This window comes from Mobula birostris, chromosome 23, assembly GCF_030028105.1.
Source record: "Mobula birostris isolate sMobBir1 chromosome 23, sMobBir1.hap1, whole genome shotgun sequence".
NCBI lineage: Eukaryota > Metazoa > Chordata > Chondrichthyes > Myliobatiformes > Myliobatidae > Mobula > Mobula birostris.
The window spans coordinates 39,252,102-39,274,224 of NC_092392.1; the positions used below are offsets into that span (position 1 = coordinate 39,252,102).

A 22,123-nucleotide genomic window follows, 5' to 3' on the forward strand; every position below is an offset into this window, starting at 1 on the left:
CTCTCCGCCGAAGCAGGAGCGCCGCGACGGCGCTGTCCACGCCGCCGGACACAGCGCACACGACTCGGCGCAGCGACCGGCTCATCCGCCACGCTGACCCGGGGCAACGCCGCCGCTTCTTCCCCAGGGAGGGTCACCACCCGGCGCCCGCTGTACACCGGTCCGCCGGAAAACTGCAGCCGGAGACAAGGGCCCGGCTCCCTGGTTGTCACTCAGCCCCGGTGGGGGAAGCTCCAACCGGCTCCATTCCGAGGGGGTAGTGGATGATCCAGATTCTGGGGGCCCGGAACCGGTGCCATGGGGACCTAGGGTTTATGAAGCCAGCGCCCTGGATCCTCAGTGTATGCTCTGTGCGACGGCCTGGCAATCTCAGTCCGTACCTGCTGGAAGAATGTAAGGTTCACCTGCAACCATGCAGCTGGCTACATGATTTTGACATGCAACTATTTACCCTAGCAATCAGATCGATAAATTGGAGGTATTGATCCCCTCTCGTGGCTCCTTGTACCGCAGTCAGTGAAGGGTCACGAGAGGCAATCAGTCCATCCGATTTGCAGCACTGGACCGCCACGCAGGTGAAAGTGAATCAGAATCAGGTTTCATGTCACCGGCATTTGTCGTGAAATTGTTTATCTTTGCGGCAGCAGTACAATGCAATACAGTAATAGAAAACACTGGATTTCAGTAAGTATATATTATAAATATTAAATAGTTAAATAAGTAGTGGATTTCCAGCATTTGCAGATTTTCTCTCGTTTGTGAGTGGAAAATAAACAGCATTGGTTTAACGTCCATTCAGAAATCGGATGGCAGAGGGGAAGAAGCTGTTCCTGAATCGTTGAGTGTATGCCTTTAGACCTCTGTACCTCCTTCCTGATGAGAACAAGGCATGACTTGGGGGATGAGGGTCCTTAATAATGATGGATGCTGCCTTTCTGAGGCATTGCTCCATGAAGATGTCCTGGATGCTCTGGAGGCTAGTGTCCATGATGGAGGTGATTTAAGTTCTCAACTTACTGCAGCTTCTTTCGATGCTGTGCAGTAGCCCCCCACCCCTCTCCCAATACCAGAAGGTGATGCAGCCAGTTAGAATTATCTCCATAGTATGAGAGTAGAATTTTGCAAATGTCTTTGGTGACTTACCAAATCTCCCCAAACTCCTAATGAAATATAGCTACTTTTGTGTTGTGGCATGATATGGGGAGTTGACCTGATGGGAAGTAAACAGACCAGATAAGTAAGAGGCTGTTTTATGTGGTCTTAACCAGATGGGTGTGCATGACAGAGAGCAATTCAGAACTGAATCTCATCACCTACAAAGAATATTGCATCACCATATTAGAATGGTCGAAAAAAGCCACAACATGTACACAAAACTTAAATGTAACAAAATACTTCTAGTGGGTCAACAGTGATTGGCAAAAGTGCTCGAGTTTTGTTTATAGTCTGTGATACAGCACAGAAAAAGGCCCTTCAGCCCATCACAATGACCATCATTATCTTCTTACACCCATCACTCCAAATGGGGCATAGGCCGCCAAGGGCAGCTCGTCAGAGTCCACTGTCCTGGGCCGAAGCTTGATGGGCCCCCATGGCTTCCACCTTCACACGACCACACTTGAGGTTAATCATGTTTGGCAGGGGGCTGCTAGAGCAGCATAGCTTGAAGAGCTTACTCTACATTATTTCTAAACAAAATAAATAAAAATTGTATTAAGATCAAGTTTTCAGCACTGATCTTTGCATGGATCAACCTTTGCTTGGCTACACACACACCTCTAATACACATGTAAAATAACTTAGAAATCTCTTTAATCATATTTGCCAAGGGCATTTCATGGCCCCTTTTAGCCCTGACATTTGCTTCCTCCCCCCATTTTTTAAAAATTCCTAAAGGGCACCAACTTAAAAACATCAACTAGTTATCTAACAAATTATCTAACCCAATTATCCACCCCAACCCCCCACTGACCTTTTTCCTCTTCTCTCCTGCCTATCACTTCTTCTGGGTTCTTCTCTCTCCCCCCCCCCCATAGCTCACACTCCTCTTATCAGATTCATTCTTCTCCAGCCCTTGACCTTTCCCACCCATCTGGCTTCATCTAGCACCTTCTAGCTATCCTCGTTCCTCTCCCATCCCCACCTTTTTACTCTGACTTCCCCCCACCTTGTCCCCATCAGTCCTGAAGAAGGGTTCCAACCTGAAACATCAACTGTTTATTCATTCCATAGATGTTGCCTGACCTATCAAGTTCCTCCAGCATTGAGCGTGTCATTCAAGTATTTCCAACATCGGTGTTTTTATTTCTTGTAAATTTATTTCCTTGTTCTTTAATTAAAGAACAAGCAGTTCAATATTTTTCAAAGGCTCAACACATGCAATTAAAATACCCTGCCTTCTACAACACTTCATGCAACTCATGTCAGTAATGCTGCATTAAAACCTTAATTGATTGCCTAAACTTACAATCACTCAGTCAGTGAAGCACATGTGGAAAGAAATCCATTATCACTTCAGTTTAAAGACTCACTTTCCTCAGATGCTGCAAGGCTGACAAGTTCCCAGCATTTTGTTGAAGGACTAGATCTTCAATTAAATGTTCCTTCAATTGCTAGTGGTAACCCTCCCTACAAGTAATCTCATCTTGAAAGACCAAAAAAACTATGCAAAACTGAGAATTCCACCATCTTAAAGACATTAATATTTCTTCATTAATGATAGCAAGATTTGAACTGCAATTCCAGGAATAACCAAGCCTCCATTCCTATTTATAGAATATCAAAAACCATTGTCCCTACACATTGGCAATGGAAATATTCTTTAACTTCCTTTCTTGTAACATCATCTAATCTAAAACATTGAGAGACTTAAAACAAGAAAACAATGAAACTGAGGTATAAATTAGGCTTTTAAACCTTGACCTCTTTAGTAGGACAGAGCCTTGGGCAGGGAAGATTCTACAACTTCCTCATTGACCCAATCTACTGCCTGCAGATTCCATTATAAAAGGCTTGTTCTGAACTTTGAGCTTCAAAGCCACATTCAAAAATGACAATCCATGTCACACAACCCATTTTCTAAAACGTTTCATTATCCACTCATGGTCACAATTTTATGATGATATGTGATCACCATGTAACAATTTTAACAAAACCCAAAATTTACCACCTACAAGGGGTTGGGGGTAGGGTTTGAGTGTACACACTGGAAAAACTACACACACATTTATTCAGATTTAATTAGACTTTTATTCATGCTTAAAAACAATTATTTTCAAATCAGGCAAATTTTATTGAGGATAAATGCATCAAGATTGGATTTAAATATTTAAACCATTTTAAATTGTGAATAAAAAGATATTTATATCAATTGTACAAAAGACTGCATCAATTTCAGCCCATCAAAAGAAACAAGAACTTGCAGCCTCACACCAACATTAAAAACTCACAGAAAGCAAAACAGTTTGAAGAGACAGAAGCAATTTTAAGTGTGGAACAGCAACTTTTTCAAAACTTCAGCAAAGGAGAGTTCACATCCACATTTTCTTTGTCCACTGGACTCAACAAAATCAGTGGGGAGCTGAAATCTATAAGCTGAAATTGAAAATGTTAAACATTAGTAAAAGTCAAAGCAAATCCAGATACACAGTCTTCAGAGAATCTTATAATACAGGAGCTCATTTACACCATTCTGCTTGCAGACAAGATATCCCCATTTCCATTTACTCTTCAAATTAGGTCCCTTCAAATTGTTGCCTGCTAATAATCTATAGCAAATCCTGTTTTCACCACCCAGACAGCTACCTTATTGCAAGTTCTAACTCTTATGTGGGAAAATAATTCCCATTTCCTCCCCCCCCCCACCCCCAAGTGTTTGCTTTGTCAATTAGTTTATCCAGAATATGTGTATCACTAGGAAGGCCATTAACTGTTCATCCTAATTGCCTTTGAGGTGGTGGTGAGAGAGCATCTCTTTGAATAGCTACAGTCTGTCTCTTCTTGTTACTCCCACAGTGCTGTGCGTAGAAGTTCTGGGATTCATGCCAGTGACCATGAAGGATCAGCAAGTCCTCCCTGCCTGGATATTGTGACACTGTAGTGACACCTGCAGGTGGAAAGTCTCCCCATGTGCCCTGAGTCTGCATCCTTCTCATTGGTGTCTCTGTAGCCTGGACACAACTTACTTCATTTATTTGAAATACAGCACACCCTTCTGGCCCAATGAGAACACAGTGCCCAATTGACCAATTAACCTACTAACCCACAAGTATTTGGAATGTGGGAGCAAATCACAGTACCTGGAGGAAACCACTCAGTCACAGGGAGGACATACAAATCGTCAACCATTTACTCTTTTCCATAAATGCTGCCTGACCTGCTGAGTTCCTCCAGCATTTTGTATGTTCCTTACAGACAGATGTAGAATTGAATCTGGTTGCTTGTGTTGTAATAGTGTTATGCCAACGGCTATGCTACCCTGTCACCCAACATCAATGCAGAATGTTCTGTAGTTCAATATAATGGCAATTGAAATATTAAGGGTGGTGGAAAGCATGCCAATTAACCCCTTTATTTACCTACCTGACAGAAAATAGTTTCACCCCCATTTGTTTCAAAGGTACATTTAATGTCAGAGAAATGTAAAATATACATCCTGAAATTTTTTTCTTCGCAACCATTCATGAAAAGTGCCCACAAAGAATTACAGTTAAATGCTAGAACCTCAAAGTCTCCCCAGCTTCCCTCCCTCCTGCAAGCAGCAGCAAGCAATGATCCCCCTCCCCCCACCAGCAAAAATAAAGCATCAGTACCCACCACCGAGCACTCAAGCATGCAGCAAAGCAACAGACTTACAGTACCCCAAAGAGTACATGTTCACCTGGTATTTGACATACCACAGGCTCTCTCTCTAATAAGGGAGAAAGAGGTATCTCCGTTTCACAGCAAGAGGGAAGACATAACAACTCGTGGTTTACAATGTTAAAAGTCCGTTGCATCATTTTATCCCAAGCTCCGTGTCCAAAGATTCCTTCAAAACTCAAATTTTGAAGATGTCTACTCATCCTCTACTTAACCAACTAATTCAATTACAACTGTTCCAAGGTCACCACTTAACCTTGAGACCTCTTCTCCAAGATCATGACATCCTTCCCAAAGGTCTGGAGATCAAAGTTATATTGAATACTCCCAAGAACTAACCAGTTATTTGTAAAGGTTAGCAGATCTGCTTATTTTTATATCATGCTCCCCCACCCCCCACTTAGAGGTAAATGTTCATCCGAACTTGCTTGTTACTTTCCAAGATTCGTTAATAATCTCCCTTCAACTCTTCTGCTAAAAGAGCCACTTAAGTTGTACTGCAACCCAAAGGAAAAAATAATTGAGTCCAAACCAAGCAATCCTAATCTTGAAAGACTGCTGATGGACATCTGTTGCTTTCATGGACATCACTGATTATGAAAAGAAATTTAGAATACAGGCGAGTTAGAAACATTGAAATTGACTGTCTTGAACTAGGGTATTTCCACTTTTTTGATGTGTTGCCTTTCGCAACTATTCCAATGCTCATTGTCAACCAGTTGTCCTCTTTAATACCCAATCCTTCCTTTTGTATTGTCAAAACTGTTAGACTGATAAGTTACACAATATTAAAAAAGAAAATGGAAAGATCAAAGGAAGAATAGAACAAGGAATAAAGCTTGCTGGAAATAGGAATAGAAAGAGAAAGCAGATGAATTAAACAGGCATTTGGGTCAGTCTTCATTAAAACATCCTATAAATTACTTTCAAATCAGGAATTGGAATGTAGAACAACTCAGGAAAATGGGTATGGAGCAAATGATTGGAGCCATAGATTAATACATCTTAGCGTCCTAATGAAGTTCACCACATGACTTTAAAGGCTGGCTGGCAAAATTATGTTAAACCATGCTTTGGCTTTAATTTTCTAAAATTCTGTGGATTTATGGAAGGTCCCTTAGACCAGGGGTTCCCAACCCGGAGTCCATGGACCCCTTAATTAATTGTAGAGGTCCATAGTACAAAAAGTTCAGAACCCCTGCTTTAGACTGAACAAATTACATTTACTATTTTCTAAAGGGAAGGAAATGCATTGCAGAAAACCAAGGCCCAATAGCTGAACATCCCCCATATACATTTGTATAGGCATTATTGCAGGGAATATAGAAAAAAGATGAAGTAATCAGGCAAAGTTAACACGATTTTGCCCGGGGGGGGGGTGCGGAGGCAAGGATTGTGAGGAGTTACAAAACATGCACCAGAGATTTTTAATAATGATGGATTGGAATGTGGAATTGTTACTTTTACTTGTAGTTTAACTTCATGTTTTTTTTGCATTTTCATACAATCACGTATACCATAAGATTTAGTGAATTTTCCATCAATTGAGCTGCAGCTGCCTTTTTCTAGAAACTGTTTCAGTGGCGGGTATCATTATTTGAATCAGGCTATCTTACTGGTCAACCCTTATCTATAGAATTTTCTGCTATCAGTAGCCTCATGCAAGAACACCACACTGCTTTTAGTCTCACCCTTTTCTTCATCTCTCACCATGCTTCTTCCTCTTTGCTCTTGTAACACTTAATAAAATGATTGTAAGCAACAAGTTCTGTCTCATTCTTAACTTCCAGAGAACCTTTGGATTCTTCATCGATGACGATGGACGAACCCTACCTTAGGATTGCAAAAGCACCAGGATCTAACAACAGCTTTGTTACTAGTCCGTCAAAGGCAAAATACAAACATACATTTTGATATTTATATTAGGGGAATTAGAAATATTAAAACCCTCACTCAAATCTTCTACCTTAATTACACTGTTCCCCCCCCCAATAAGAATACTTAAGTTACAACCTCTCATTATTTTCAGGTTTTTAGTAAACGACTGAAGTAAATTCTTTTTCTGCACTAAACAAATAGATCCAGTCCTGAATCCTTCAATTTTAAGAGAAATTAAAATATTATTCAAATTTCATCAACTCAAATGAGTGTTTAAAAGAACTAAACAAAAAGCATATTGCATAGAATTGTGTTGCTAATACCTAGAAGTCTATGGACGAGTATTGGGCACACTAAATGATAAACTTGCAACAATGCCAAGTTCATACAAGATAGTCAGAACAAAAATAACTTACTGGTTCAAGAACTTTAACTGGTACAATTCTTTTTTGATCAGGAGTGTTGGACAGATCAATTAGCGGACGATCTTCAATTGGCCTAATTTTTGTATTAATTTCAACCAGAAGATTCTAAAGTGAGAAAATAATAACAGATGAAAATAAAACATGAAAATGCTCTGCTTGATGAATTATTTCAATAGGCCTGGTAAGCAGTTGCAGATTGTTCCATTTATTAAGAATAAAAAATAGAATCATTCAAAAAGGGCTATTAAAAGTATTTTGTTTTTTTTTTTAAATCTTTGTTGTTAAAACTGGATTACAAACTGTTGTTGCAGTTAATATGTATATCTACCTCTTTGCCTGGAATTTCAAATACGTGTTCTTTGGCTTTGTCTTTGCATGTGGTCTGTGGTTTATCAGGGGAGAAATCCAGAATGCCAGGAACCAGAGGAGCAGACATCTCATCTCCAGAGGAATTAGGTGAACAGAGGACCTCAGGCTTCTCGGACGGTTTTTGCTTACTTCTGGAAGAGGAAAGAAAAATGTTGACAAGTTGAAAAAATGTCCAAGTATTCTGAATTTCCAGCATTACTATACTTAGAAATGTTTAGTTGGAGGATGTATCCATGTCCAATTAATCACAATCAATGCATTTCTCAATGAACAAAACAGAGGTCGAATCTCAAACTTCTCCATAGTTGATCATTCAGATTTCATGTATTTTAAATGCATTATAAAACAACAGATATGGCTTTGTGCCCAGAGAAATACTTGCTAGTAAAAGGCATGACCAGTCTAGAGGAACTAAAACATAAAATAGAATTCTTCCCTTTACTATCAACATTTTTACATAATATTTTCTACCAGGGTTTAACATTCAATCCATAGGCATTTTTAAATTTAAAAGAATTTTTAAAAGGCAACTATCTTCCACACAGCCTAAGCATTACAATTTCTATTTTACTTTACTCACCTTTCCAAAACTGCACCACTGGCAGACATACTACGATTTCGCTTAGACGTGACTTGCCGAGATAACGACCCAAGCCTTGGTTGCGTGCGAGGAGTGAATGCTGGAATACTTGACAACCGACGGCTCTGTGGTGTGGGTAAACCAGATAATGGCCTTGTGCCAGGTGTCATTGAAACTCTTCTCTTTGGCACATTAGGTGTTTGCAGCATTCCTCTAGCCAGAGCTTTATTTGGAGTACCAGCTGCTATGCCACTGAAAAAGATTCAACATGAAATTAGCAGGCTATAAACTAAAAAGGAACCATCCTAATGCAAACTTTAACATCTGTTGGCACCTTAGGAACATGGCAAACATTTCTACAACCTCAATCAAAAGGGGGAAAACTGAACAAAAAAAATCATTTAAAAGTGATTGTAGTTTTTCTTTTTAAAAAAGTCACATTTGTAAAATTGCAGCCGCAGAATATGCTATACAAGAAAACACTTCTTGAACTTAGTTTCTATAATTGAGTTGACAGCCTTATGGAATGTTCCTTCAAATATATAGATAGGGACAAAGTTGCAATTGATACATTGGCTACAAATGTGTAGGCTGCAGGGTGCAAAAGCTAAGGGGCTACAGGTTAACATCTGCAAGAATGCAGTGACATGCAACAGGCTCAGAGACTGAGCACGGGGAGAGGGGTCTGAAATGAAGTGAAGCAGTCAAAAAATATATGAAAATAGTATGCTTGATTGCCTCTAATTCCAAACAGATTGAAAATTGAACTAAAAACAAAGCACAAATACATAGCTATACTCTCCGCTTCTACAACACTCCAACCCACTTGGCAAATTATCCCTACTAAATGCACAAGACAAAATACAGACAGAACAGATACATGGCTCCTTTAAAACTACTCAACGGATTGCCTTAGAGTGCAGAACTCATGAGCAAGAAAATACAATTGCAGGAAAGAATATCAAAATAAATGAAGGCTTTCAAAATAAGGGATATTGGTTAATCCAAAACCAATTAAATCAGCAAAGGAAATAATGGGAAAGTGGCATTTTTGTGTGGAATTGAAGTGACTTTGAGCTAGGCATCTATGAAAGGAGAAAGGCAACAGACAGGTAGTAGTGTGTTGAATTATTTCATTGTGGAACTGATGTAAAAGGAATGCCAAAAGGTTTAAGCTGCATTCAAACGGATGAAAGCAAATCAGGTCGGTATTCCAGAACAGGGAGGCATTGCCATGAGAACATGCAAAAAAGGAATGGGACCTACCAACAGTTTATTAGAGCAGAGATGCAGGAAAATGGATTTTGATTCAACCCTCACCCCTCAAAATGCTTGGAACAAAAAGCAACTCACCTGGGAATGAACACCTGACAGGACTCATGTGCAGATTCAAGTGCTGAAGCAGATGCAGAGGATGCCATCAGGAGACATCATGTTTTCCAATATAATCATTGATCAATGTCAAAGTGAAAAAGTAAAAGACCCTCAGATGGAGATAACAGCAGAGGGTACAGACCCCATTGCTGAAACAGCTCTGGGTATAATCTGACATCGAATTCAAGTATAGGAAACACAATTGAATAAATGCACCTTTGAGATCCACATTTTTATCCAATCACTGTAGAGGTCAAGGGGCATAATGCAACAGTCAGATCTCATATTGCCATGTGAGAAGTTAGGGTTATTTTGACAGGAGCAAAGTCACAGCCATAGATTTGAATGGCAGCAATACAGACTGGCAAGACAGAGATTGGAAGGATCAATAGCTTCTCAATGTATTTTGAGAAGCTTAAAGGTGATTTTACAATGTAAACAATGTGAATTTAATAGTCAACTAATACAAAAGATAAAGCCAAAAACTAAATGGGATCAGAGGCCCCATCCCCACGCTGTACATTGCTAATAACCATTGTGGCAGCATCAAGCAGAATGGACATGGGCAATTTCTACTTAGGTGCTCTGGTATCAATTTATCACCATCATTGTTCATTTAAGCATCTTTCCCCAAACTAGGTCACAGGAGGGAGGAACAGCCCAACCCTACTCCAGACACACAAATAAAACAAACAAATGGCTTGATTGCTATGCGAAACTTGTGTTGCAAGAGCACTAATATTCATTGTGGAAAAACAAGGCTGAGCTTGGGTGCAAAGCCACAAGTTGTTTTATCCAATGGCAATGTAATGACTGACTGACTTCCAGGAAAAAAACATTTAAATACACAACATTCACAAATCTTTAATCTGTATAACATGCTTGCATTAGTAGCCTACTGTTAACGCAACAGGATGCAATTACCTTTCAAATTCATGGAACACTGATGTCTTCTTCAGTTCAGTTATTTTTGATCTTGTTCCAGGTGATGGTACTTGCAGATCAAATTTTAAAAATGTAAAACAGTTGGTTCAGCTCGTGAATAACACTGAATTTTTTTTTTAAACTCCAGAATACACAAACAGCTTTATAATTTTAATTATACAAAAGCCAACATCCACAAGTTTAAAAAAAATGCAAATTTTCCTAATTCTGCATACCCATGACTTGTACCAAAATAGATTTCCTTTGAGGTCCATTTTCCCATGAAAAAGATCTCAAATCTGACAGTACAGATCTACTTTTGCCTCTTTTGATTGCCCATTATAATACGCAAGTGCAAAATTCTTAAGCCCTCTATCAGAAAGCACAAGCTGCAGCATTCAGATGCAAATCAAATACTAATCAAGCAAAAAAAGTCTATTTTAGCAAGTTCAAAAGAGTAAGGAGAGGGATCATTCTTCTCATTTCATTCCCACCATTTGAATTTTTCACTCAATCATTTGTATTTCCAACAGTGCACAACATCAAAGCAGTGACATCTACTTGTGATGCCCAAATATTCAATACAGTTGAGAATGAAAAAGCAGCCACAAAGGTACACAAGAGCATATTAATAAGCTAGCAAGATGTAACTATTTCAGACAATAGTTTATATTTACCACTGGTCTTCTGCAGAGGCTGTGAAAATGGCTTAGCCTTTGAGCATTGATCTTGTCCAGGCACATTTTCAGCTTTGCTCAACTTTACTGGTACATCAGACTTCTTACTAGCTGTTGAGCCAATTCTCTGCAAGCTTTCTCGACAAGGTACAGTCTGTGTTCCTGGTCCTTGCCGATTCACTTTTCCAGGTGTGGAGAGTTTAGAAATATTTGGTGGTTTTATTAATTTGGTGCTTTGAGCATTGGTTACACATGTAGAATTCGATAGCTTGCTTTTTGGTACAGCAATTCTGCTGTTTTTTGGGGCTGGCAGTTTTGATGTTTTCAAGGGCAAGTTTAGAGACAATGCTGCAAAAGAAAATGCAAGAGTAGTATTTTAAACCTACAAATAACTACTTATATTTTGCAGAAAAGCAATTTACTGTAAATGCAATACAGAGAGAAAATACTGCAAACACTCAGATTTGGCAGCATCTGCACAAAGAGAAGCATTAACATTTCAGGAACAGGAGTCTTTTTAGAACTGATGGAACCAGAGGTCCATGAGCCAGTAATCAGAGGATCAGAGGTGGAGAGGGTCAGTAACTTTAAATTTCTGGGGGTCACTATCTCAGAAAACCTGTCCTGACCAATCATACAATTGCAAGTAAAGCACAACAGCACTTCTACCTTCTCAGGAGTCTGGAAATTTTCAACATGTCGTCAAAAAAGCTTTGCAAACTTCTACAGATGTGTGGTGTAAAGTGCTGATTGGCTGCCCTATGGCCTGGTAAGAGAACACCAATGCCTTTGAGTGGAAAATACTACAAAAGGTAGTGGATTTGGTCCAGTACATCACAGGTAAAATCCTCCCAACCATTGAGCACATCTACATGAAATGCTGCCATAAAAAAGCAGCACCCAAAGATCCTCACCTCCCAGGCCATGATCTTTTGTCGCTGATGCCGTAAGGTAGAAATGTCTCAGGACTTGCACCACCAGGTTCAAGAATAGCTACTACCCCTCAACCATCAGGCTCTTGAACAAAAGGGGACAGTTACACTGGTTTAAGGACTCTTTTATTGTTATTTCATGCTAGTTATTTATTGCTATTTTATATCTGCATTTGCACAGTTTATAGTTAACAGTTCCTGATGGTTGCAGTTATTGCTCTATAGATTTGCCAAGTATGCCTGTGAAAAATCTTAGGGTTATATGTGGTGAAATGCGTGTACTCTAATAATAAATTTTACTTTGAACTTTTAAAGTGCAAAGCATTCAACCACAATGCTGTTACAGAAAATGACAGTTTGATATGTAGCTTTTAGAACTATTAAGAAACAAGAAAATAATCCAACAGTTAAGTTTCAGTTTCCTTGTTTACAAATATTAAAATGCAAATAAATAGGTCCTCTTGTTGGGACAAGAGATGTTCACTCAACACCAATTCTCACAGGCAGTAGTTGTTAAGCAATTCATTACCAGGAGAGCACCAGGGAGTAGGTATTTGCAACAGGTTCTGGGACTTCATATAAAAAAAATCTGAGTGGTTAGGAAAAGCTTGAGAGCAAGTACTTAACATTGTTTTATTGGCCCAAAATTTTTTTAAACTGCAGAACAGTTAGCTGGAACAAAGACAATAGACAAGGCACAAAACAATGTCTTTGTTTTTACCATGTGGTGAGAAAAGTGAAGGCTGATATTTGAGTGATTCTTCTTGTGACCACCATTTCGAACTGGTTTTCTGAACTAATTCTTGCTAGACTAAAGTAATCAAAAGTGGACATAATGAAGACTCCACCAATGATCTTCTAAATAGAAATAATTTCCAACAGAAGTTATTTATGGAACACTTCAACAATGCAGAATTAACAGAAGTTATAAGAATAACCCAAAAACTGTAATAACCCAATCCCAGTGTATGACTTGAACTGGCTATAACTGACTAGAAATAGCCTAATTCACAAAAACAAAAAGGAATGACATCCATTTGGGAGAAGAGCAATGAGGTCATGCTACCTGTAGCCTTGGGTCAGTCAATGAAAGATTGACACAAGCCAGCTGGATCCATCATGACAAATGAAACTGAAGTATAACAGAGTAGAAATAAAGAGGAAAAAGAATAAAAAAAATTAGAAGTGAGAGCTCGGAAACAAACTATTGTAAGGGAGGGCCCCAATCCAGGGACAAGGAGAATAAGGATCAATAGTCTGCCCAACAGAAGATTCCCCATTTCAGTGCTACAAGCTGGAGAAGTTCCTGGAGAAGGAACAAAAGAATTCAGCGACCCGTAACTGACCCAGGTCAATTATAATTCTGTGGTCATTCACCTAACCCAAAGTAAATTCATTACCAAAGTACACCAACTGCAATCCTGAGATACATTTTCTTGCGGGCATACTTAATAAATCCAAAAAACATAATAGAATCAATGAAAAACCGCACCCATGCGAACAGTCACTGTGCAAAGGACAAACTGTACAAATACAAACGCAAAAAATAATAAATAAGCAATAAATACCAAGAATATTAAGTGTCAATGAAAGTGAGTCCATAGCTTGCGAGAACAGTTTACCAATGGGGCAAGTGAAATTATCCCTTCTGATTCAAGAGCCTAATGGTTGAGAGGTAATAACTGTCCCTGAGCCTCATGTACCTCCTTCCTGAAGGCAGTAGCTTGGGGGGTGGGGGGCCTTGATGATGGATGCCACTTTGTTATGACAGTGTTCCATGTAGATGTGCTCAGTGGTGGAGAGGGCTTTACCTGTGTTGTACTAGGGTGAATTCACTTCATTTTGTAGAATTTTCCATACCATACCAGGCCACAATGCAACCAGTCAATATACTCTGTACCATACATCTTTATAAGCTTGTCAAGTTTTAGATGACACACCTATACTTAACAAACCAAGAAAGTAGAGGCACTGCCATGCTATCTTTGTAATTGCACTTGTGTACTGGATTCAGGACAGATCCTCTGAAATGAGGACACCAAAGAATTTAGTTGCTGAACCTCTTAAACACTGATTTCCCCCAATGAGGGTTGGCTCATGGACATCTGGTTTCCTCCTCATGAAGTCAATAATCAGCTCCTTGGTCTTGCTGACATTGAGTACGAGGTTGTTCTTGTGGCACCACTCAGCCAGATTTTTCCAATCTCCCTCCAATATGCTGATTCATCACCAGTTTTGATTCGGCCTACAACAGTGGTGTCATCAACAAACTGAAATATGGTACGGGGGCTGTGCTTACCCTCAGTCATAAGTGTAAAGCAAGTAGAACATTGGACTAAGCATGCAGCCTTGTGGTACATCTGTGCTGATGGAGATTGCGGAGGAGATGTTGTTGCTAATCCTAACTGACTGTGGTCTAAAAGTGAAGAAACCAAGGATCCAATTGCACAATGAGGTATTGAAGCCTGGGTCTTGAAACTTATTGATTAGTTGTGAGGTGATGATGGTATTTGGTTTCGCGCCACCTCCTCCCTCTCCAAATCCAAGTTATAGCAAGTGGTCCACTCAAAGATCATTGGCTGTCAGCTACTGACATTAAAAGACTTACTCGTTGGCCAGTGTGAAAAGAGCTGAAAAAATTATTGCCAACTCCACCCACCTTTGCAGTCACCTCTTCACCAAATTGCCATCAGGGAGATGCTAAAAGCCCATCACCACCAGGACCAAATGTCATCTCTGAAGCATCTTTCCTGTAGCTAATCAGCTTCTCAACAAAACTCACTCAAGTGTAATACCTCAATAGTCCCTGCACAACATCCATTAAATGGTCTTTCCTGATCTCTGTTCTGTTGATAATTATTTAGTCTGTTCGTATTTGCTTGACTATTGACATTTGCGCATGTAACCGCTCCGCTAATTGTTGATTGCTCATGGCTGTTTGCACTGCTGTCCTGTAAACTGTCAGTTGTTGGTGTGTTGTTAGTTATGGCATTGTCCTGTGTTTTATGCTTGGCACCGAACCATAATCAATTCTGGCATGTTTCACATACTGGCAATAAAGTGATTTTGATTCTGAATGCCAAGCTGTATTCAATAATGGGCATCCTAATGAATGCATTTGCTTTTCAGATGCTCCAGGGTTGAGTGAAGAACCAATGAAATGCCATCTGCTGTTGACTTGCTGTGACGGTACGCAAATTGGTGTGGATCCAAGTCACTTCTCAGGCAGGAATTGAAGCGTTTCATCACCAACCTCTCAAAAGCACTTCAATGGAAGTGTGTTACCATATGTGTACAATTAAAGCCTGCTTGAAGCAGTTGGGTACCTCAGACTGCTAAAGCAAGAGGTTACAGATATCACTGAACCCTCCAAGGTGAACAATCAGACAGGAGTATCAAAAGCAGCATTGTTCTACATGGCTTACACCCCATCTTGTGCAGCTGGATCCTAGACTCATCGGATTGCTGACAGATGGCAAGGATGGGCTCCCTCACCCTTGCCCCTCAACACAAGTGCCCCCAGGGTTGTGTTTCAAGTCCCCTTCTCTACCCCCTTTACACTGACAACTGTACTTCCACACACAGCTCCAATCTGCTGATCAAATTCACAGCTGACACAACTTTGTTCAGCCTCATTTCTAGCAGCAATGAGACAGCCTACAGAGGAGAGGTTGACACCCTGACACAGTGGTGCCAGGATAACAACCTCTCCCTCAATGTCCAAAAAACAAAAGGGCTGATTGTGGATTACAGGAGGAATGGAGACAGGCTCTGCCCGATGAACATCAATGGGTCTGCAGTTGAGAGGGTGGATAGTTTCAAGTTCCTCAGTATACATGTCACCAATGATCTGACCCCAGACTGTACACATCCACTTTGTGGCAAAAAAAAAAAAAAAAAAAAGCACAGCACCTCTTCCACCTCAGGCAACTGAAGTTTGGCATGCCCCCCCCCCCAAAAAATCCTCAAGACCTTCTACAGGGGAACCATTAGAGCGTACTGACTGGCTGTATCACTGCCTGGTATGGGAACTGCACCAACCTTGATCGCTGGGCACTGCAGGGAATGGCATGGACAGTGCAGCACATCTGTGGATGTGAACTTGCCTCCATTGAGGATATTTATAGCAGCAGGTGCAGAAAGGTCTAGAAGATCATCGGGGACACCAGTCATCCCAACCATAAACTATCAGCTGCTTCCACCTGGCAAATGCTACCACAGCATTAAGCCAGGACAGCTTCTTTCTACAAGCTATTAGACTTTTAAAATCACATGTCTGTACATTGCAATGGAGTTATAACGCAAAGAATTTTACTCCCTCATATTGTGGGATGGATGAAAGATTTTAAATAAATTCTAAATTCTAGCAATAAGTGGAGTACCAGTGCATCTTAATGAAGGAAACCACAGGAACGATTTTCACAATTTGCCATTATTAATCTGTACCAAGTTACCAACATTCGTTTGGACATAAGGTGGCAAATAGATATTGAGGTATTGATTTCCAGGAGACAAAATACGAGGAGTGATTGATATGTTAGTGGCCTAAGGTAAGAGGAGTCAATTTTAGAAAACCTAGCACATTTATTTTTCAACATAGTTCCCTCCTACATTTACACACTTAGTCTGGCGGTTGTGGAGCATACGGAACTTGGACCTCCAGAAAGTGTCCCCAGATGGGTGATTGATAAGTTTGTGGCCTAGGGTAGAAGGAGATGAGTTATACAGCTCTCGTTACATGCACATGCAGGTCAACTCTTTAAGTGATTATGCAGAAAGTTTGAAGTTAATAACTCATCTCCTTCTACCTTAGGCCATGAATTTATCAATCACCCCTGATGGATTAACTTCAAACTTCTGCAAAATCACTCAAAGAGTTGACCTGCATGTGCATATAACGACAGCTGTATAACTCATCTCCTAGGCTACGAACTTATCACCCCTGCTGTGGACACTTTCTGGAGATCCAAGATTCATATGCTCCACGGCCACTGGACCAAGTGTGTAAATGTAGGAGGGAACTATGTCGAAAAATAAATGTGCTAGGTTTTGTAAAATTGACTCCTTCTACCTTAGGCCATGAACTTATCAATCACCCCTCCTAGAAGCATGGCTATAATCTGCCTAAAGATTCATCATTATTATTATGCTGTGATTTGAGAGAATGGAACAAGAAAAATTCCTCCTTTTTCAATAGTTTTAGTCTCCATTAGTAAAATTCAAAAGTTTACTCAAACAATTAAATGTTATTAAAATCCTAAATCAAGTTTCAGTACACTAAATTCTTATTATCCATTAACCCATATACTTGTGAGATCAACCAACTACTTCAAAGTGTTTGGCCAAAATATAGCATATTGCACCATAATTGTATTTGTTGAATCTTTTTTGCCTTGAGATGGATTGCATTTGATGTCTTGTGCTGTGAGTGGTCAGGTGAGTGACTGGGATTTGGAATGTGGGTCAGGAATTTTTTTCCCCCATTAATTGAGATACAGTGCAGAACAAACCTCTCCAGCCCCTCGAGCCATGCCACTGAGAAACCCTTGATTTAACCCAATCTGATCACCAGAAATTTACAATGACCAGTTAGCCTACCAACAGGTAGGTCTTTGGACTGTGGGATGAAACCTATGCGGTCACAGGGAGAACTTACAAACTTGTTGCAGGCAGTGCCAGGAATGGAACCCGGGTCACTGACACTGTAAAGCATTGTGCTAATCACCACACCACTGTGCTAGGAGTAGGTTTGCTGCGAGATTGCTTATGTTTGTTATGACAAGTGAAATTTACATTGAAATTGTTATATCCTTAAAGGGATTGACTGCTGAAGGTCAACATAACCTCAGTTCTGTTGCCAGGCACACTAGTGGTATCGGAGTTTCTTTTTATCTGTGGAAAGCTATGTCCCTAACCCTAGTCAAAAAAAAACAAACAAACCAGCAATTCCTTTCCCTATGGCAGAGACCCTACAAGGGCTTTAGTTTTAAAATCAAGGCAGAACATCAAAAAAGAAACTTTTCATTATGAGTGTTTATAGTGACAATTGGAAGAAAGCCTCAATGCAATAGTTAACTCATCCTCACCCTTGTACATAACTTTAGATTCCTGTGCTTACACAAAATGACACAGTAAAGCAGAAGTAATATTAAATTAAGAAACTAACAGGGAGAGATTGCATAGCACAAGTTTAAGTGAAAAACACTAACTTGTAAAATTGAAAATTTAACTTACATCGGCCAACAGATGGGGAAGTGCGAAGACTGGAATGGATACTGGATGCAGATGATGAAATACGATTGAGAGGCTTTCCTACTGAAGGAACATCGCTCTTCCTCATGGAACCTGAAGCTTTAGACTCGAGTGGTTTAGGTGGACAGATCTGCAATAAAAATATAATTTTACTTGCCTCAGATGCATGCATTACAAAAGGTTTTCTCAAACTACTGTTTCCACTGAGCTGCCTGATCTTCAGTAACTAACAATCAGGGGGGGGGGGGGGGGAGAGAGAGGGGGGGAATGATTAGTAACCTATTCCAAAGAACTCCACTGTGCTCGTCTTCAATATCTTCCCAGCTGTATAGACCTCTGAAGCAGCTCAACCGAATTGCTAAGTGTACATCATTGCTCTGCAACATTGCAAATATCACACTTGCTAACAAAGGCAGACTAAGCCATCAGTACGATTGTACAATTTCAATATCGTTCTCTGTCAGCGTGGGTTTGCATATTATATGGGTCTGACAGGCAGATTTAAAAGTCTACAACATAAAATGAGACTTTTTAAACAGCTTAAAGGCACAAATAAAAGTTCTGTGCCATTGACATCTGGGACTACTGCCGTTACTGGAAATAGCATTCAGGTTGCTAGAGGACTCATGCTTTCAAGAGGAGCAAGGATCTACAATGAGGAAATCCCAGGTTATCCAGTTCACAAAAAGTAGGACAAATCTCACTGGTAGAAGGTTCATCAATAATCTAAGCAGTATTAGCTGCTCATTGATGCCCATGATTAAGCTCTAAGCGTCAAACTCCTCATCCAAGTGATGGACTGATCAACCCAATTCTAGAGGCTGGATAAACATGACAATCCTTAACCAACATTATCAGAGCAGCTTGCTGCTGTGCTGTCAAAAGCTGAAGTCAATGGGCATTAAATGGAAAACAATCTAGTGGTTGGAGTCATACCTTGCACATAGAAAATGGATACAATTGTCAGATTTGCTCTGTACCTCCCTCAGGAATTGGATCCTTTACTTTCTAACCAGAAAACCACAATCTGTGCAGGTTGGTCTAATATCTCCTCCTCACTGACTATCAACACTGGTGCACCTCAGAGGTGTGTGCTTAGCCCACTGCTCAACTCTCTCTATACCCATGGCTGTGTGGCTAGGCATAGCTCAAATGCCATGTAAGAATTAGCTGACAATACAACCATTGTTGGACTTCACGAAGGGTAGGATGAGGGAATACGAAGCAATCTTCAGAGGAATCAGAAGCGGAGAGAGAGAGTAATTTCTAGTTCCTGAGGATTTAACCTGCTCCCAACATATTGATGCAGCTACAAAGCCTGCAAGACAGTGACTATATTCCATTATGAGTTTGAGGGGATTCGGCTTGCCACTCTACAGATGTACTGGAGAGCATTCTGACAGTTTGCATCACTGGCTGATGGAGGGGAGGCTACCACACAGGATTGAAAGAAGCTACAGAAAGTCTGCTCCATCATGGATATTAGCCTCTGTAATATCAGAAACATCTTCAAGGGGGGGGTGAATCAGAAAGGAAGCATCCATTATTAAGAACCCCCACCACCCAGGGCATGCACTCTTCTCATTGTTATTGTCAGGAAGGAGGCACAGGAGCCTGAAGGCACATACTCAGCAAACCAGGAACAGCTTCTTCCTAAACGGGCATTGAATCCATGAACACTACCTCAGTTTATTATTTGTTTTCACACAATTTTTAATATACACACAGCAATTGATTTACTTTTTCCACACATCATGCATTTCATTTTACTGCTGCTGCAAACTTAACAAATTTAACAAATGTCATGGCATATACCAGTGATACTAAACCCGATTTTGATTAATGCAGTGACCAGCCCCAAGCTTCTTCACCAACGACTACACTCTTATATCAAATGTCAAGTGTAGAGCCCTGCTTATAAAAGTATAATGTTTAATTCTATAAACAATTCCTCAGCAAGACCTGGACAACATTCAGAACTCAGTAAGTGACAAGTTGCACTTATGATATGGCATTGCTAGGATTTCCATCTATAGCAGGAAAGAACAACCACTCATTTTTAACATTCAAAAGGCTTTATCATCTCTGAGCCACCACCAATATCATGGTTGGGACAGGGGTGGGGTTGGGGGAGGAGGTTACCCAAAAAAAAAAGGCCAGAAAATCAGTTTAATCAATGAAGTGTGTAGTATGGCTACAAGAATAGATCAGAAGCTTATTATACTAAAACCTCAAACACAACCACTCAAGACACACACACATCAGGAACATGATAAAGGATTCTCCTCTTGCCTAGATGAGTGAAGTGTCAAAAACTCTGCCAATCCATGTCAAAGCATCCAGCTTGATTAACAGTCCATCAGCCAAACATCCATTCCCTCTACATGGGAAGCAGGGGCCACAAACTCCAAACTACTTGTCCAGGCTGCACCAGCTGAACCTCCCAATTTCACAATCTTTACCAAGGAGAGGATGCCCCAGGTCCATGGGAAATGCTTCACTTGCATTTTCCCCCAATATTGGCCCTTCATTGTTGTAGGCCTAAAGCCTGGAATACACCGTGCACTATTGAAATCCATCATCAGGGACCCCCCACCAAGGCAATGCTTTCTTACTGCTGCTATCGGGAAGGTAGTACAGAAGCCTCAGGACTCACCACTAGGTCCAAGAACAGTTATCATCCCTCAGCCATCAGGCTCTTAAACTAAAGCAGATAACTTTACTCACCCCACCATGAACTGTTCCCACAACCTATCGACTCACTTTCAAGGACTCTTCATTTCATGTTCCAAATAATTGTTGCTTATTTATTATTTTTCTCTTCTGTATTTGCGTAGTTTATCATCTTTTGCACATTGGTTGTTTGTCCTGCTGGATGCAGTCTTTCATGATTCTATTATGTTTCTAGGATTTACTGAGTATGCCCGCAAAAAAAAACTAATCTCAGTGTGTATAGGGTGACACATGTACTTTGATAACAAATTTAACTTCAAATAGCTTCACAAGAATAAGAAACAAGCTCATTTTTGGAGTTCATGCAGAACATTTATTTAATTCTGGGCCTTGCATTCCCATGCACTAAACCATTAAAGAAAACTCCTATTTTTAAGCTATGCATCCAACCGACTTGTTAACTGTAAATAATAATAAATATTTTATAGAGAAAAGTTTGAAAACTAAATAGGGCTTACTTTTTCTGACATCATGGGTTTTGTTGGTTCAGGTATTGATGGTCGATCTTTTGGAGCTTCCTTGAAATTTGTGGTCTCAGTACAAGTAGTAATCTCTTGATTGTTTAAGGAGGAAGAATCAAGAGAGTTTTGAAGGGGCTGCACAAAACAGCCAGTTGCTTGAACAGCAGCTTTCTTCGGTGATTTTATGGGAATGCCAAGACAAGCTTGTGAATTGTCCTCATGCTTGTTCCAAATTGCAGGCAGATGAGACTTCAGTGGAGTATTTTGAATGATAGAGGTCATTTTTCTTGGAGAACATGTGCTGGCGATACCCTTTAGAAGGGTTAAGTTTAACTTTGATTCCTCTATGAATTGTTCCACTGCTTTATTGTGAATAATTTCACTTCCCATTGCTTTAGATTTCTCCTTTGCATGATTTTCATAATGTTGTGCTAACAAGTTGGCTTCTCTAAAAACCTCAATAAACTTGTCAGTGTTCAGAGGACTCCAGTTCAAAGTGTCTGTCTGCTGTAAACTTTTCTCTTGCTTGCAATCTAAATCAATGCCAGTAGCAATACATTTTTCTGTGTGTCCAACTGGTCCAAGAAAAACTTCATCATCCTCATCACTTTTCCCACTAGGAATTTAAAAAAAGACAATTTAGTACCGTAAAGCTATT

The 22,123-nt window shown here is 40.1% G+C and overlaps 2 protein-coding genes and 1 long non-coding RNA gene across 6 annotated transcripts in view; 1 reads left to right on the top strand and 2 right to left on the bottom strand.

Annotated features, from left to right (window-relative positions):
- trmu (tRNA 5-methylaminomethyl-2-thiouridylate methyltransferase) overlaps positions 1 to 534 on the bottom strand; it is a 45,539-nt gene extending 45,005 nt beyond the window's left edge. For 2 of the 3 annotated variants that reach the window (XR_011882953.1, XM_072241532.1), the window contains exon 1: positions 1 to 533. Coding sequence is in view for 2 of the 3 variants with exons in the window: in XM_072241532.1 (XP_072097633.1) it covers positions 1 to 85 (85 nt within the window). In the remaining variant the exon portion in view is untranslated. The other variant, XM_072241533.1, reaches the window with a different exon arrangement.
- On the top strand, positions 404 to 7,710 carry LOC140186859 (uncharacterized). The gene is made up of 3 exons (XR_011882954.1): positions 404 to 684; positions 7,196 to 7,344; positions 7,560 to 7,710. It is a non-coding gene; the product is annotated as an uncharacterized lncRNA (long non-coding RNA).
- LOC140186857 (G2 and S phase-expressed protein 1-like) overlaps positions 3,264 to 22,123 on the bottom strand; it is a 25,599-nt gene continuing 6,739 nt past the window's right edge. For both annotated transcript variants that reach the window (XM_072241529.1, XM_072241531.1), the window contains exons 4-11: positions 21,463 to 22,081; positions 18,254 to 18,401; positions 11,088 to 11,435; positions 10,411 to 10,480; positions 8,113 to 8,364; positions 7,492 to 7,663; positions 7,155 to 7,268; positions 3,264 to 3,594 (exon numbers count right to left, since the gene is read on the bottom strand). In XM_072241529.1, coding sequence (XP_072097630.1) covers positions 3,508 to 3,594; positions 7,155 to 7,268; positions 7,492 to 7,663; positions 8,113 to 8,364; positions 10,411 to 10,480; positions 11,088 to 11,435; positions 18,254 to 18,401; positions 21,463 to 22,081 — 1,810 coding nt within the window. In that variant the 3' untranslated portion in view covers positions 3,264 to 3,507. The remainder of the gene's footprint in view (positions 3,595 to 7,154; positions 7,269 to 7,491; positions 7,664 to 8,112; positions 8,365 to 10,410; positions 10,481 to 11,087; positions 11,436 to 18,253; positions 18,402 to 21,462; positions 22,082 to 22,123) is intronic.